Source organism: Bombyx mori, chromosome 23 (assembly GCF_030269925.1).
Source record: "Bombyx mori chromosome 23, ASM3026992v2".
Classification (NCBI taxonomy): domain Eukaryota; kingdom Metazoa; phylum Arthropoda; class Insecta; order Lepidoptera; family Bombycidae; genus Bombyx; species Bombyx mori.
This window is the reverse complement of record NC_085129.1, coordinates 9,502,469-9,519,269: the sequence shown is the minus strand read 5'-3', so window position 1 is coordinate 9,519,269 and position 16,801 is coordinate 9,502,469. Positions and strand designations below refer to the sequence as shown.

Below are 16,801 nucleotides of genomic sequence, written 5' to 3'. Positions count from 1 at the left end.
TTTTCTCTACGGCGCAGAGACTTGGACCCTCAAGAAAGCCGATCGCCAATGCATCGACGCGTTTGAGATGTGGTGCTGGAGGAAAATGCTCGGGATTCGTTGGACAGAACACAGAACTAACGAATCCATTCTTACCGAGCTCAAGATTCCAATGCGCCTCAGCACTACATGCGTGCGGAGATCTTTGGAGATATTGCCAGAAAGAGAGCTGACAATCTGGAAAAGCTGCTGGTAACAGGCAAGGTATGCGGGAGAAGGCACAGAGGTAGAAATCCAATGCGCTGGTCGGACCAAATACGCTCCACTCTCAATATCTCAGTTCACGTTGCTATCCACACAGCCGAGGACAGGCAGTAATGGCGCAAGATGATGCAGGAGAAAGTTATATTAAAAATGAGGTATCCTTACTACAATTCCAATAATTTAACACAAGGTGTAAAAAAAAATTCCTAAAATATTCTTTACGTCGCGTACCTACGAAAACTATTGATGATAGAATAAAATAATGTACTACGACTTTGTAGAAAACCTTATTATTTACAAAAAGTGTCGCGACAGCATATGTCTAACTAACTTCTTTTATTTAAAAAAACGCCCCTGGTAAGACACGGAGTGCCCCCCTACCTTCGCCGACTGGTGGCTTCCTACTTGGAGAACAGATCGGTCACATGTACTGGACACGGCGGGACACGGGGGGGGGGGGGGTGGGTTGGAGGCGTCCGTATCGGGTCGGGGTGCAGTTGAAGTACCTCGGCCTCATTCTGGACAGTCGTTGGATCTTTCGTGTTCACTTTCAGAACCTGGTCCCTCGTTTGTTGGGGGTAGCCGGCGCGTTAAGCCGGCTTCTTCCCAACATCGGGTGGCCTGACCAGGTGACGCGCCGTCTCTATACGGGAGTGGTGCGGTCAATGGCCTTATACGAGGCGCCCGCGTGGGGCCAGTCACTGGCCGTGCGGGTAGCGAAGTTGCTGCAACGGCCGCAACGCACCATCGCGGTCAGGATCATCCGTGTTTATCGCACCATCTCTTTCGAGGCGGCGTGTGTACTGGCTGGGACGCCGCCTTGGGTCCTGGAGGCGGAGGCGCTCGCCGCTGACTATCAGTAGCGGGCTAACCTTCGTGCCCGGGACGTGGCACGTCCCAGCCCCAGTGTGGTCAGAGCGCGGAGGGCCCAATCTTGGCGGTCCGTGCTGGAGTCATGGTCCAGGCGGCTGGCCGATCCTTCGGCTGGTCGTAGGACCGTCGAGGTGATTCGCCCGGTTCTTGTGAATTGGGTGAATCGCGACAGAGGACGCCTCACTTTCCGGCTCACGCAGGTACTCACTGGGGTGAGTTCCTACACCGGATCGGAGCCGAGCCGACGGCAGAGTGCCACCATTGTGGTTGCGACTTGGACACGGCAGAGCATACGATCGTCGCTTGCCCCGCATGGGAGGGGTGGCGGCGTGTCCTCGTCGCAAAAATAGGAAACGACTTGTCGTTGCCGAGTGTTCTGGCATCGATGCTCGGTGACGACGAATCGTGGAAAGCGATGCTCGACTTCTGCGAGTGCACCATCTCGCAAAAGGAGGCGGCGGGGCGCGTGAGAGATGCACAGGCCCGCCCCCGTCGAGCGGGGTCCAGGGAGGCGGATCTCGCCCAAGCCCTGGCCCTCTAAGTGTTTCGGGTCTCCCTCACATGTCGGCCTGGGGACCGGCGAAGGGGGCCTAAGAAGACGACGTGCAAGCTGCTCTGCATACGTTTTACGTATGAGCATCCGGGTGATGGAAGGCCGGCTATCCCCAACCCACCCTGGTTCTGACCCAGCGGGGTATTCCGTAGGATAGACCATTCTAACCGGCGCCATCTAGGCGGGCTTCGGACAGCCTGCCGACCAGAGGGCTGGTGGTCGTGGCGCCGACGACCGGCAGGCCGGCATCCCGAGGGGGAGGGTGATGGGAGAGATGTGCTCCGCACTAAACACTTCTCTTTCCCCCCTTTGCCTTTTCATGAGCTCTGTCTCATGCGAGGTTTGGATGCTGGTTGTTGAGCGACAGGAGGTTTTAGTCGGTACGATTCCGACATGCCCCGCCCTCCATCCCCAGTGAAGGGCGGAAGCCCGGCGATTAACGGCGAAAAAAAACGTGTGGCTCTCGGGAACTGCGGCGGTAAAGCTATTGCATAGCATTTTTTATGAACTTATGACATTATAATTAGACAATGATAATTTAATATTAAAACAATAATAAAACAAGACCACGCTATATTAAACCTTAACTGTCCCCTTCACGCTCATAAGCTAAACCGCGCGAGAGAGAGATGGGCAGACTTTTCATGATTCGCATGCAGTGTGACATCACGCCACGCGCTTATTCACAAACACTACACAAGCGCAACGTGTGAATGTGTTGAACGCGAGCTACATGGTAGGCGGGGTGAGGGGTATTAGGTTTTTTTCGTTATGGAATTTCATGATTCGGGCGCCGCGCTCAAGGCCCGCGATAAAAGCTATGCAATAGCTTAAAAATGTATGAACTTATGTTTATGGACCTAGTGCTGTGTCTGTCAGAGTAGCACAAATTTGGTTTAAGCGTTTTCAATTAGGAAATTTTGATGTCATAAATGCACGTCGCTCTGGTCGCCTTATAACGGATAAAATCGATGCCATTTTTGAAAAAGTGGTGCAAGATCGGCATATCAGTAGTTACAACGTAACTGAAGAACTGGGAATTGACCATAAAATAGTTATGGCACATTTGAAAAAAACTTGGTACACATAAAAGGTCACTGAAAGAAACCTAATGAACCGTGTACTCATTTGTGATTCTTTCATCATCATCATCATTTCAGCCTATCGCCGTCCACTGCTGAACATAGGCCTCTCCAATAGATTTCCAGTGCGACCGGTTCATTGCCACCTGCATCCAACGAGACCCAGCGCTTTTTACTAGGTCGTCGGTCCATCTAGTAGGTGGCCGATGTGATTCTTTATTACGACGTAATGAAACCGAACCATTTTTGAAGAAGCTGATAACTAGTGATGAAAAGTGGATCACGTACGATAAGAACGTACGAGAAAGGTTGTGGTCAAAGGCCGGTCAGGCTTCACAGACTCTGGCGAAACCCGGGTTAACTCGCAACAAGGTGATGCGTGTGTGCGTGGTGGGATTGGAAGGGCATTATACATTATGAGCTATTACCACCAGGCAGAACCATCGATTCTGAACTCTACTGCGAACAACTGATGAGATTAAAGCAAGAAGTTGAGAGAAAGCGGCCGGAATTAATCAACAGCAGGGGTGTGGTTTTTCATCACGATAACGCTAGACCTCACACATCTTTAGCCACTCAGCAAAAATTAAGAGAGCTTGGCTGGGAGGTTTTAATGCATCCGCCGTATAGTTCTGACCTTGCACCTTCAGATTTCTACCTGTTTCGGTCTCTTCAGAATTCTTTAGGCAGTGTCAGGTTAACATCACGAGAGGACTGCCAAAACCAATTGTCGCGGTATTTTGATCAGAAGCCCCAAAATTTCTATAGCAATGGGATAATGTCCCTACCTAAAAGATGGCAAAAAGCTATCGAACAAAATGATACCGACATACTTTAGTTAAATGTGAATAAACTATATTAAAAAATGTTGTGAATTTTCTTAAAAAATGCGAAGAAACTTTTTCCCCAACCTATTATTATATAGAAATAAAATAGTACAATGTTTACAATAAGTGAGCTGTTTAGGCTTACTATACTATACTATTTGACATTGGACGGTAATGGGTAAATTGTAAAAAATAATAATCTAAGACAAGTGTTTGAACAATAATTATATACGTATTTCCATTTTATATAAAAATTATGATTCTCACATCAGTAATTTCTTATAAAATGCTAGGAAAATGCTTTAAAATGCCCTTATGTTAGAAACAAGAAAGAAAGTAAAGAAAACCTCAATTTGTTTTAGTTTACGTATGTGTAATATTTTACAACTCTGCATGGTAGTTTTTTTCTAATCTTTAAAATAATTTCTTTGTGCAATGTAATTAAGGTAAAATTGCTCTAATTTTTTAACTATCACCGATCATGTTCCGCAGAAACTTATTACAACTTGATTGCGTACGGTGTGTGGGCTATCCTACGAAATCTATGTTAATTATTTTAAGTTTTTATAACATCATACAGGGTAGAAATATAAACTAATTATTCGTTATCGTGTAGTAGGTGAGTTTTAATTTTAGTAAAATTTAAAATACTATAAAGTAAATGAAATTACAAATTTTACAGCGCCCCCCTAACCCACATCAACGCCCCCCATTTTTTCGTGGGCCCCTTAACGCCCCCCTCTAGGTTTCAAACGCCCCCCAGGGGGCGTTATCGCCCACTTTGAGAAAGACTGGTATAGACGTACTCTGTCTACCTGAGCTCATTCATAGGAATAAGGCTTTTTTTATTGCCCTTGTAAGCAGACGAGCATACAGCCCACCTGATGGTGAGTGGTTACCGTCGGCATGGACTTCAGCAATGACAGGGGGAGAGTCAAGCCGCTGCCTACCGTTAATTACTCTCCACAAGCCTCGTTTGAGGAAGAATATGTCTAGCGCTCGGGAAACACCGTCGAGGGGAGCTCATTCCAAAGCCGGATGGTACGTGGCAAAAAGATCTCTGGAAACGCACTTTGGATGAGCGCAGTGGCTTCAGGTAGTATAGACGAACTCTACTCCGATGGTGGGCGGTGCGATGGTAAAAATGAGTTGATGGTATCATCTCAAACAATTCCTCAGAGCAGTCCTCATGAAACATACGGTACAAAATACAGAGGGAACAGAAGTCCCTCCGCAGACTCAGAGGTTCCAAATGATCTGTGAGAATAGGCTGAATTAGGCGGAATACTAATATCTATAGTAACTACATAAAGTCAACAATGTAGTAATTAATTACTACTTACTTACTTTACTTAAGTAAAGTCCTTACATTTATAACTTTTTAGTGACTCCAGAACTCATGCCAATTAACAAAGTTTGTTTTATTCGGAATTTATAATACAAATACGCAAAATTAAAGGCAGGCTAAAATCATGGAAAAAAAAACATTGATATTATGGTTTTAGAATATATTTATAGACATTTAATTTCACACGTAATATTGCCAAATTATTTTATGGTGTGGTGCTCCGGTAACACCAGGTAGACGGTGAGCTCGTGCACTAATATAAGCAATAAAATAAAAAAGAAATTTACAAATGAAACATTCGCTCATTTTTATACGTTTGATGAATAAATTGGCCAATGTGCTCACGGTCTAACTAGTATGGTTATCGGAGAACACACGAACGACTATCGACACTCACCTTTGGGCAAGAGGTCGAAGCATTAACACTGTGAAGGAAATTCATAAAATTCAATTCATTAAATTAATATAATTAATTATAATTTCTAATCTACATAAAAATATAGTAACATAATATAAAACACGTAATTTTTTTATAAAAATACCTTCATAATCGTTCCAAAGCGCTTATAACTAATGTCCTGTATCATAAAGTATGTGAAATAACACACATTAGTTTAAGAAAAAATATTTATCCTAAATAATTGATATCGACAGTAACATCGAAATTGTAAGATAAAATTAAGGAAATGCGTTGTTACATATTTTCTTACCTACTATATTTTTCTGAAATAGATGCTAAAAATATCGGAACTACATCAGGCAGTCCTTCATTATTAATTTCGATTCAAAAATAAATATTTTAAATAAAACTTAGTTCAATGTTCCACAAAAAAAAACCTGTCTAGTTACTGTCAAATAATTAAATTTCATTGAATTTCTATGGATATAATTATAATTATACTCTATTTTTTGTGACACTTATTTTTTATTTTATTTTGAGATGCGACTGTGTACGGGTTTTAACATTTCAAATGGTCGATTTCATGATTTTGTATTCGGATAGAGAATACTCGCAATGCATAATAATATGACTTTTCGAAACTTTTTTAAATTATAATGTTTCTATGAGGGTATTTCTAATAGGTACATAAATCATAATCATATTTTTAAAATTTTACACTAATATCCGGCAAAGGTCTTTTGTCGTCACTATATTTTATATAAACGAGACTATTATAGAGAGGCGACTGTTTTTTTTGGTAATTTGAAAAAAGCTTTATTGGGAGGACCCGGTGATCTAAAAATAAAAAAATAAAGTTTTAAATATACTGTAAAATTGTGGTGAAATGAGAATGTAGAGTAGTAGGTTTAGGTGTAATCAATTTGTACTCTTATTTTGAAAAATATCTGTCCACGAAATAATAATAAGAAAGTAGTAACTATTATTGTATTTAGTATAATTTTTGGTGTTTGAGATAGCTAATGCCCCTTGAGCTAAAATGATCGATTTAACTTGCAGACTGAATTATACGCGAGTGTTAAAATAACATTTTTTTATAAATAAACATTTCATAAATTTTTAAGAAATAATAGATCAGAAAAAAGATACTGTCAAATCGTGGGTGCTAGGCCACAGGGTCCCCCTAAGCAAAAAACAAATTGTCAGTAATATTGTTAAATAATCTAGTTTTGAATGATTTTATGCAGTTTTCAACCCCTTATGTGCCGGGATACTATTGTGAAGACGATTTTTTACTAATCCTAATAATAATGTCCAAGAGTGAAAGGCTATTTGGTTTAAGCGACATTTTTGCAACTTTACAAGAGACGTTTAAAGTTTAAAATTTGGAAATAATATCATAACAAAAATACTTCTCCAGCTATTTGAATGGAGTAAGCTTAATTAAAGGTTTAAATAAAATAAATCGTGTGGCACTCGGGGACTGCCGCGGTAAAGCTATTGCATAGCATTTTTTATCAACTTATGCAATTATAATTAGACAATAAACAATTTTATATTAAAACAATAATAAGACCACGTTATATTTATAAACATTAACAAAAGCAAAACATTAACTGTCCCCTTCACACTCATGAGCTAGACCGCGCGAGAGAGAGATGGGCAGACTTTTCATGATGCATGCGTGCGACGTCATGCCGCGCGCTTATTCACAAACACTAAACAGCGCAACGTGTGAATGTGTTGAACGCGAGCTACCCAGTAGGTGGAGTGGGGGTGTTAGGTTTTATTTTCGTTACGGAATTTCTTGATTCGGTCGCCGCGCTCAAAGCCCGCGATAAAAGCTATGCAATAACATAACATCGAACTGTTGATGCTAAGACAAAATAAATCGAATTTATAGTTACAAAGATAAATGTTGCGTATTAAGCAAAATTTCGCTTAAACCGAATAGCCCTTTCACACGTCGATGTGCTTTTGTTGTGTATCGTTTATAGCTGACACACTAAAAGATATCTTATGTATTAAGCGGATACAGATGAAAATGAAAATGACAATTTGATTTATAGCTCTTAATGCATGTGAGAAAAACGACTTAAACAACTCAGTCTTTGTTAGTGCCTTAAAATGTAGTAAATATACACACAAACGAATGATTTTTAATTCGTTTACTCATATGTGAGTCGTCTATTATCAAAGGCGGCAATCTGTACATTTGGACAAAATTTTTTTATTGATATGTCAATACAGATTTATTTGAATATAATCGTCTCCTTCAAAGAATACGGTTCAAAACCTGCATTAAATAAAGGTTAATAGTTAACCTGTTATTTATCTAAGATGTCGTTCTGAAGAGTTTTGTGACTGCCAATGGAATACAAAGTCAATAATTCGTTTTTCTGATTTACCAATCATTGTCCAAAAGTCAGATTGCCGCCTTTGATAATAGTCGACTCATGTAACGATTATGGTTCCAATTGAAAATAATAGTAACGACCAGTTTTTTTATATTATAGGAGATAGACAAGAGAGTTGTTGAGGTTTGTATTCACCGAAACCGAAGTTTAAACTTGGACACTACTACTACTACTGCTACTACTGCTACTACTGCGCTGGCGCTATGACCTCGAAGTGTGTCTTGGCCTCCCACAATAAACGTCGCCATTCATACTAGCACTGCGCAACACCTTACCAATCCGACACTTGGAGCTCACGCAAATTTCATTTCACAGCATCAGACCACAAACAATACCATAGATTAAAAATAAATATTGCAAATTTTGCTCGCAGAGAGACTCACGACCATTTATATCTATATATTTTTAATAATAATTACATTAAAAAATACTTAGAAATGTTCATAATCATTATCATAATTATAAAATAATTTTGACATATAAACATTTACACGAAAAATAAAACACGGAATAAAATTGTAATAAAAATTATTTGGAAAATGAAATATTATGTAGTATTATATATATATACAAATATATTGTCCAATTTTCTTTTTATATTAATCTCAACTTCGTTATTGTTTTGAATTAAAATACATCGAAGCATTCTCGATATTTAAGAACTCCTTCCTTCTTAACATGGTATTCTAAATGGAAAATTACAGGAATGTAAAAAAACATTACTTTGTGACAACTCTCTAGAAGAGATAATATTCTCAATTGCATTATCATCGGAATGAAGCAACGGTTCATCTGCATATTTAAAACATGAAAATTAAAATAGAAAATAATACCTAAGTAATTATAGAATTGTAATATTTTTTTCAACGAAAATAGTTCATGAATTTTTATTACCCATCAATCGCGTAATATTCTAATTTTTACACAGATTCACAATATATCTTTTTTTAAAATTAAAAATAAGTATGCACTTTAAAAAAATAAAATTAAAAATTTCTGAATAGTTTTTGTAGATAATAAGTGGAACCCGGTCCTATCGCTAATTGTATTAAAAACAGCGATTTCTTGAACGTACTCGCGCGTCACCTGTTGTACGTCAACAGAAACCCGACAGTGTTAATGACAACTGCACCAAGTTTTATCGAAATCGGATAAATGCTTTAAGAACACATACAGGACAAACATACACGTAATGATTTTATTTTTTTAGATTAAACGAATATCCAATGTTATTTTTGTTTTTATATTGACTTGTAACACTAACACCGGTCTCTAGAGCTAGGCGCTGGAAGTTACACGGCTAAACTTTTCTTAACAAACATAGGATTTTTTTTTAAATATAAACTATAATATAGATGCCTCCAATGAACACTACGCTAACTCCAAATTCGTAGGTTTACAGGAGGAGCGTTTAAACAAAAATATATATTAACGTTTTTTTTGTGTAATTAGCTGATTTACTCTTGCTTCGAACCCCATCAATAATGATTAATTGTAATACTTTTAACATAGTGAAACAAATTGAGTGAAAAACGAAAATTAAAAAATTTTGTGTTAGAGTAGTGTTCATTGGAGGCATCGAATATATTATAACATGTCTATTTCTTATATGTCTATGTGAATAACGTTCCGTTGGAAATTAAGAGTCTAATATTTTGAGAGCTAATTTCGCGGCGGCCCTCTTCGCTTGCGATTTGTTGACGCCGACTCCGTAGGCGGCGAGACGCTGGTCGTTCTTCGTGAACGAAACCGGCACCATTACCTTCGGGATGTCCGGATTGACGACTATTTGTTTTCTGTGAATATATAATTTTAATTGTATAATTTAACACTAAACATGCCTTAAACGGGTCAAATTACCTATTTTGAACTTTTGCATTGAAAATGCACGTATCATCTTATTACTTTTGCACATTTGACTTCAAGACTTTTTTTTATCAATTAATCTACGGTTATTATAATTTTTGTTGTTGTTTTGTTTTGTTCATTTTGAGAAATACTTGTCGTATGCCGCTATCTTTTTTTATTCTTTTTATTGCTTAGATGGGTGGACGAGCTCACAGCCCACTTGGTGTTAAGTGGTTACTGGAGCCCATAGACATCCACAACGTAAATGCGCCACCCACCTTGAGATATAAGTTCTAAGGTCTCAAGTATAGTTACAACGGCTGCCCCACCCTTCAAACCGAAACGCATTACTGCTTCACGGCAGAAATAGGCAGGGTGATGGTACCCACCCGCGCGGACTCACAAGAGGTCCTTACCACCAATAAATCTATCTACCCGCTATGGTAGAAATAGATAACAATAAGTGTTGGTATGGTTAGTGTTAAAAGGTGATCGCCTTTAGCTGTTCGATTAGGCGAAACGCGAGAAAAAAAACTGTATTAAGACTGATAAAATGTTGTTTTGATAAATATCAGAAAAATGTAGGGTAGGCGCCGTAACGCCAAAGTATAAAATGGCGGTACGTGGACAGAATCGGGTCAATCAGTCAGTCGGAACGAACTGTCGGCTTACCCTGTCGTTATGAAAACTATTTGTTGAGAGTTTCAATAATTATTACTCGAAATCCATCCCTGGCGCCGTCCTATACATATTATTATATAGAGATGGCGAATTAAATAACTGGGAACAAATCACGCAGTCATCTGGTCTCGATTTTAGATTCCCTGTGTTATGGGTACACAATGTTTGCCCGATGTGTGAATCGAACTCACGACCTTAGACGCACCAGTCAGGGGCGCTAACTACTGCACCACCGAGTCAGTCAGGCGAGAATGCGGGACGCGTTTTAATCTTATGTATGTGTATTTTCAAACGTTGTACGTATTGTTACGCCGGTAACAGTAAAGCCATCTATCGCCGAATTGCCGAAACGAATATGAAATGATCTAGTAACATCTAGAACGCTCGAGAAGTAGAATGCCATCTATTGTCAGACAGCGGAAACACACATCGAAAATACTCGACTTGTGAGGAATGTTCTCGATAATTCTAGGGATGTCGTATCGACTATAAAAGCGTTACAGAGATGGCACGAAGCAGTGAGTAATCGGAACTACTCGAAGCGAAACAGCGAACGAAACACCTAGAGCGAAGCGGAAGAAGTGAATTGAGAATTTTAAAGTGTTCGTTAAGTGTTTTGAGCGTTAATACAGTTCCAATTTACACTTCGGTAGAACTTTTTTTATTTATCTCGAACCTCAGCGCGTAACAGTACAACCACGAAACGAAATAGAAAAAAAAATACTCACTCGAAAACCGGACAAGCGTGTATCATTTCGTATAGAATTTTGACGGGCTGCTTCGGTATGCGTTTCGAGAACGAATCGATCTCGACGTGCATTATCTTGTACAGAACCGACCACACCGTCTCCAGATTCCCGCCCGAGTCCAAGTACACGGCGCCGACTAATGCTTCGAAAATGTCGCTCAACACCTGCGAACGATTACAACATAGAACCATTGGTATTGTCTCATTAAGTCGAGTGGTGAAAGGCTTAAGCTATTTGATTTAAGCGATATTTATATTTGTATGTAATTAAAGGTGCGTTTTATTTGGTCTTAGCATCAACAGTTCGATGTTTTTAATTGAACTTTAATTAAGTTTACGTAAATTAAGTAAGCGATAATAATACTACAGTGTACCCTATTATTCGGAGAAAAAAAAGTATAATACCTTCGGCACATCAACATATTCAGCGACTTGACAATCGACTTCGCTGATAAGTAACAGAACGTCGAACTCAATCTCGTGATTTCTTTCTATTTGATGTTCGACGAATTTCATTATCGCCTTCTCCAACGAAGGGTTCAGCTCCGAGCAGAGGTACCTGCGATGTTATTACACTGTTACCTGTATTTTCAGCTAAGAAGCAGTCAATCATTCCGGTTTCAAAATACAATTTGGACTTTCGACTTCGTGTATCGGGAACTAATTATTATTATTAGATGTGAAATGTATTATCGACTAGCTTTTGCCCGCGACTACGTCCGCGTGGAATAGTTACTTTGGCATAACGCTAAATTTTACCCGCCTCTTCATTTACGCAGAAAGTGAAAATATTTTTAAATAATAGAATGTTAAGGAGTTATTTAAGGTACCAAAATCACGCTTTTTAACCGACTTCAAAAGAGGAAGTTATCAGTTCGACCATAATTTTTTATCTATGTGTGTTCACCGATTTCACGAGAATGCTTGAACCGATTATGATAATTCTTTTTTTTTTTTGTTCGAAAGGGTAGACTTCCCGAATGGTCTTGTTTACATCAAGATCTGATGACGGGATCTTGGAGCAATCCAGAAAAATCTATAATTGTTAAAGCCTATCTTGAAGTGATTTGGGTGTTTCAATGTTGTAATGAATAACATATTTATTTGGATAGGGATTAATATGATCTTTATAAAAACACCTTCACAAAAAATGCTTTTATTTTAGAACAAATTTGTTTAACATAAAAAACGTTAAAGTGAGCCAACCTTAATAAACAGACATATGCTGTCGCGGACTTTTTTTTAGATCTTTTAAAGGGGAACAATTCTCTCATACATTAAGTACTTTAGCAAAACTTTAACCGTTTCCGCAGCGCACGCAGTGGAAGCTCTCAAAAGGGATTAAAACCCCGATTTTGAAACATTATTTATTGGTGCTCCGCTTGCATTGATCTTAGCGTGATATTATATAACCTATACCCTTCCTTGATAAATGGTCTATCTAACACTGAAAGAATTTTTCAAATCGGACCAGTAGTTCCTGAGGTTAGCGCGTTCAAACAAACAAACTCTTCAGCTTTATAATTTTAAATAGTACAGGTAATAATAAAGTACTTGTGCAATCCAAGTTTGACGGTGTAGGCCGCGAACGTGACGTTATTGACGAGGGCGGATCTCAGGTCAGTCATTTCGCCGGGCTTCAGTTCGCGACAGTTCTCGAAGATGTGTGACGTCACCAGGAAATCGATTATGGCGTCCCCGAGGAACTCGAGGCGCTCGTACGAGCTCGTCAGCCTGTTCCGGATGTACGACGAGTGAGACAGAGCCTGGAAACGATTTAATGATTGAGCTAATATTAGACGACTTTAGTTCGCTGAGATTTTTTCGCCGATCTCACCCATATTGTAGACACGAAATTATTTAATTACATTATCAAACCGTGCTTTCTCCACTTACGTTTAGCAGGAAGGTTGAATCTTTGAACGTGTAGTTTAGGATCTTTTCGACATCAGTTCTCGAATTGTTTAGTAAAAAGTCAATATCAGCTTCGGTAGCTAAATTCTTCGATAACGGTGTTTGCACCGGCTTGTGGAGCATGTCTGCAAAGTTATCCTGTAAAATTCGAATACATTCTCAATTAAACGTCTTTTTTTTTTCATTTCAATATAATTCTTGACATTCGATTTGTCAGGTTCTACTGTGAACATATTATTGTACAAAGCCATATCGAGGGGCGAAAGGCTATTTGGTTTAAGCGACATTTCACTTAATACGCGACATTTATCTTTGTAATTAAAGGTGCGTATTATTGGGCATTAACATCAAAATTTCGATGCTTTTAATTGAACTTCAATTGAGTTTACCCAACCCAAATAGCTAAATAAGTTTTTTTATGATGTATTTAAACTTTTAATGGCTCTGCTGTAAAGTTGCAAGAATGTGTCTTAAATATTTGGGTCTTTGGTTTGACCTTTCACCCCTCGATATGAAAATGTTGAAAGAAGTTTTATAGCGTATTAATCAATCGTTCGCGGCGTTTTAAAGAGCCAAACAGCTTTGATCCGACACAACGAAATTTCGACCTTATGTCTCGAGGTAGAATCCGGGTTTTTTTCTATTCGATGTCTACGGGATCAAGTAGCCACTACAAGGTCGATAATCAATAAATCGTCATTTGCAAATGAGTTAATACATTTCATTTGCGCACACAAATATTATTCGCAGTAAATGTCCTTCTTCAAACGAGGCTTGTGGAGAGTATTAAGCGGTAGGCAGCGGCTTGGCTCTGACCCTATAGCATTGCTGAAGTCCATGAGCGACGGTGACCACTTACCATCAGGTGGGCCGTATGCTCGTCTGCCTACAAAGGCAATAAAAAAAAAAAAACGTGTGCATTACGAATAATTATTTTAACTCGCTACATTTACTCGATGACGTTTCCGTCGCTGCCCAGTTATTACAAATGATGATGAGACGTGTGTTTTGTAAAGACAGTAGTAACCAATAAACATATCTAAAAGACTAATGTTTTATCAGCGTTAAAACCATATTATTATTAATACATTGTATGTAGCAATGTCAGTTAGTATACTAAACAACAACTATGTAGGTTTATTACTAAACTATAACTATTAACAGATACTCGAAACGCCTGCTCCGGACTGGATATTTTTATTATGTATCGATGTATATTTTAAGGATCTTTTTTTATGTAGAAAGGATTATTGCTGGCCCGAAGGCCTTTCCAGTTCTTTTTTTTAGCACCACATCTACACTATAGGTGAAGCGGCCTCTGTTTCATCCCTACATCCACGCAAGTTTGGATTAATTTGTAGGAATTTTTTTGCAACGTAACTACGCAGTTTCGATATGAGCTGATCGACTTCCTTACACTGCACTAGAACAACTCTAAACGAGGTCTGAAAAAGCGATAAGCAGCCGTGACCAGATTTCATGATCATCATGAATCATCACAATCAACATCCGGTAGGCTCTGAGCCATAGAACGCAATACTTTTGGGTAAAAATACACTAATAAAAATACGTAGTCAATTTATGAAGGGACCTCGAAGATGGAGGAATCGTAGGATCGTTGCCTGAAAATACATTTCCTAAGAACATAATATTGCCAGTTTAAACCATTTGAAAAAGTTTGACAAATTTTGATAAATAAATCAAAATAAAAAATAACGGGTTAAATTAAAACGGAATTTAATTCAACTCGCGTGTTATACCTGTGGCGGAAACACCTCCATCCATTCAAGTAGTTTTACAGCTGCTAATATCCCTCCACTAAGTAGATATGTGCCGATCAGAGCTTCCACGGAATCGGCTATAGACTGAAAAAGAAGTGATTTTTTTATACACATATTATGCGTGTTTGTTATGTATTTTAATGTTTATGTATAATAATATTTGCACACAGCATTATAACTTTATTTTTGAGTTTTTGACTATCCAAAATTCATAGTTTCAGAATTAACCAAAATATGTTTTAAAATTTGCCTAAATTTGAAGTTGTTGTTAGTTAATCGAGTCCCTAATTCAAGATATAATCTCAAGAGTGGTCATCGTAATGATTAGTTAAAGTCAGAAATTAGAAATTAGTGCAAAATAAGGTTTGTTTTAAACTGGTGGTAGTACCTCTTGTGAGTCCGCATGGGTAGGTACCACCACCCCGCCTATTTCTGCCGTGAAGCGGTATTGCGTTTCGGTTTGAAGGGCGGAGCAGCCGTTGTAACTATACTTGAGATCTTAGAACTCATATCTCAAGGTGGGTGGCGCATTTACATTGTAGATGGCTATTGGCTCCAGTAACCACTTAACACCAGGTGGGCTGTGAGCTCGTCCGCCCATCTAAGCAAAATAAAAAAAAATATATATTTCTCGTGATTTGAGTAAAAAAAGGTACCACTTAAAAAAATTAATAAACTTTAACTTCAAAAAAAAACAAATAAAAATCAATGCTCAATTCACATCAACATGATTTAAATGGTTATCTATAAATGTTATTAACTTATTAATAATTTTATACATGCGCGTGCTAAGAAACGTCCGTATAATTCGATACGTAATACCTATAATCAAAGTGCGCAATGGTCGATATTCCGACGCTTCGCACATTACACGCATTAAATAGACAGTCGATATATCGAGGGTTCGCGCCTAAGGATGAAGAACTAAGACAGTTCGGCCATTCATTTCTAAATTATTTTTACTCATCTGTTCATATCCGTCGCATTGGCCATCTATTGACCTCTAATAAACAAAAATGTTGTCATTAACGGTTTTGTAACGGTAATGTAGAATGCAAAGTTAATTAAACACTGTTTTCTATTAATGGGAATCAGTTTTCTTTTGGCGAAAAAATATTTTTATGCATCAAATAATTTATTTTTGTTCAAAAACACCTTTCAACGACTAGTATCAAGCTAAAATTATACTCACACAGTTGTGACAAGTGACAGTTACAAGGTCTACGAATATCAATTTCATATTTTATGGTTAATATATTGACTACGATGTGACTTGCATCAAAAATAGTAAAAGGCTCACTCATGCAATTTTAGTATTGACTGAACCTTCATGGAGGTTCTGACAACACAAGGATTTGTGTTGTAGTTAGTAGAATTAACTATGATCATCCGATCTACTAAAAGATGGTAGAAACTGAGGGATTGAAAGGGAAGGAAATCTTATTACCGTACAAATTATTTACTGATGTAACAAAAAGATAAATAATACGCGAAGTTAGTACAGAGTTCAAAGATCAGGCTCGTTAGAACACGAATATTCTCAATATTTCTATACGCTGCTGAGATGTGGACCATGCGAGATGTGGACAGGAAGAAAATAGACGCTCTGGAAATGTGGTGTTGGAGAAGAATGCTTGGGGTTTCGTGGACCGACTTTCGTACAAATGTCTCGATACTTCAGGAAATCGACATTAAGCAGCGCCTATTTGCTATAGTACAGTCTCGAATGGTGGATTTCTTCGGACACGTTTCGCGACGCGATGGCCGATCCATAGAACTCCTCGTTGTACAGGGAAGGGTTGATGGTACAAGACCGCGCGTGAGGCCACCAATGGGGTGGACCGACCAAACTAAAACTGAAGTTGGAGGTCCCCTAAATGAGTGCAGTAGAATGGCCTTGAGCAGAGTGAGATGGCGGGACATCGTGAGACGCATCAAATCTGCCCCTTCCAACACTACATGACGATCACGACCACTCTGTCAAGAGTGACACGATTGAGAAGAAAAAGTACAGACAGTTACAATATAAACAAGAAAAACATCAAGTTGCGTCTGATACGTAATAACAAGCGAACTTTGTAACTTG

The 16,801-nt window shown here is 38.7% G+C and overlaps 1 protein-coding gene across 2 annotated transcripts in view; it reads right to left on the bottom strand.

Annotated features, from left to right (window-relative positions):
- Positions 1 to 5,071: 5,071 nt before the first annotated feature.
- Positions 5,072 to 16,801, bottom strand: part of dcr-2 (dicer-2) — a 52,257-nt gene continuing 40,527 nt past the window's right edge. The window contains exons 29-34 of one of the 2 annotated variants that reach the window (XM_021352183.3): positions 14,695 to 14,799; positions 12,917 to 13,072; positions 12,575 to 12,786; positions 11,426 to 11,579; positions 11,001 to 11,185; positions 5,072 to 9,539 (exon numbers count right to left, since the gene is read on the bottom strand). In XM_021352183.3, the coding sequence (XP_021207858.2) occupies positions 9,383 to 9,539; positions 11,001 to 11,185; positions 11,426 to 11,579; positions 12,575 to 12,786; positions 12,917 to 13,072; positions 14,695 to 14,799 (969 nt within the window). In that variant the 3' untranslated portion in view covers positions 5,072 to 9,382. 2 annotated transcript variants of the gene reach the window in all.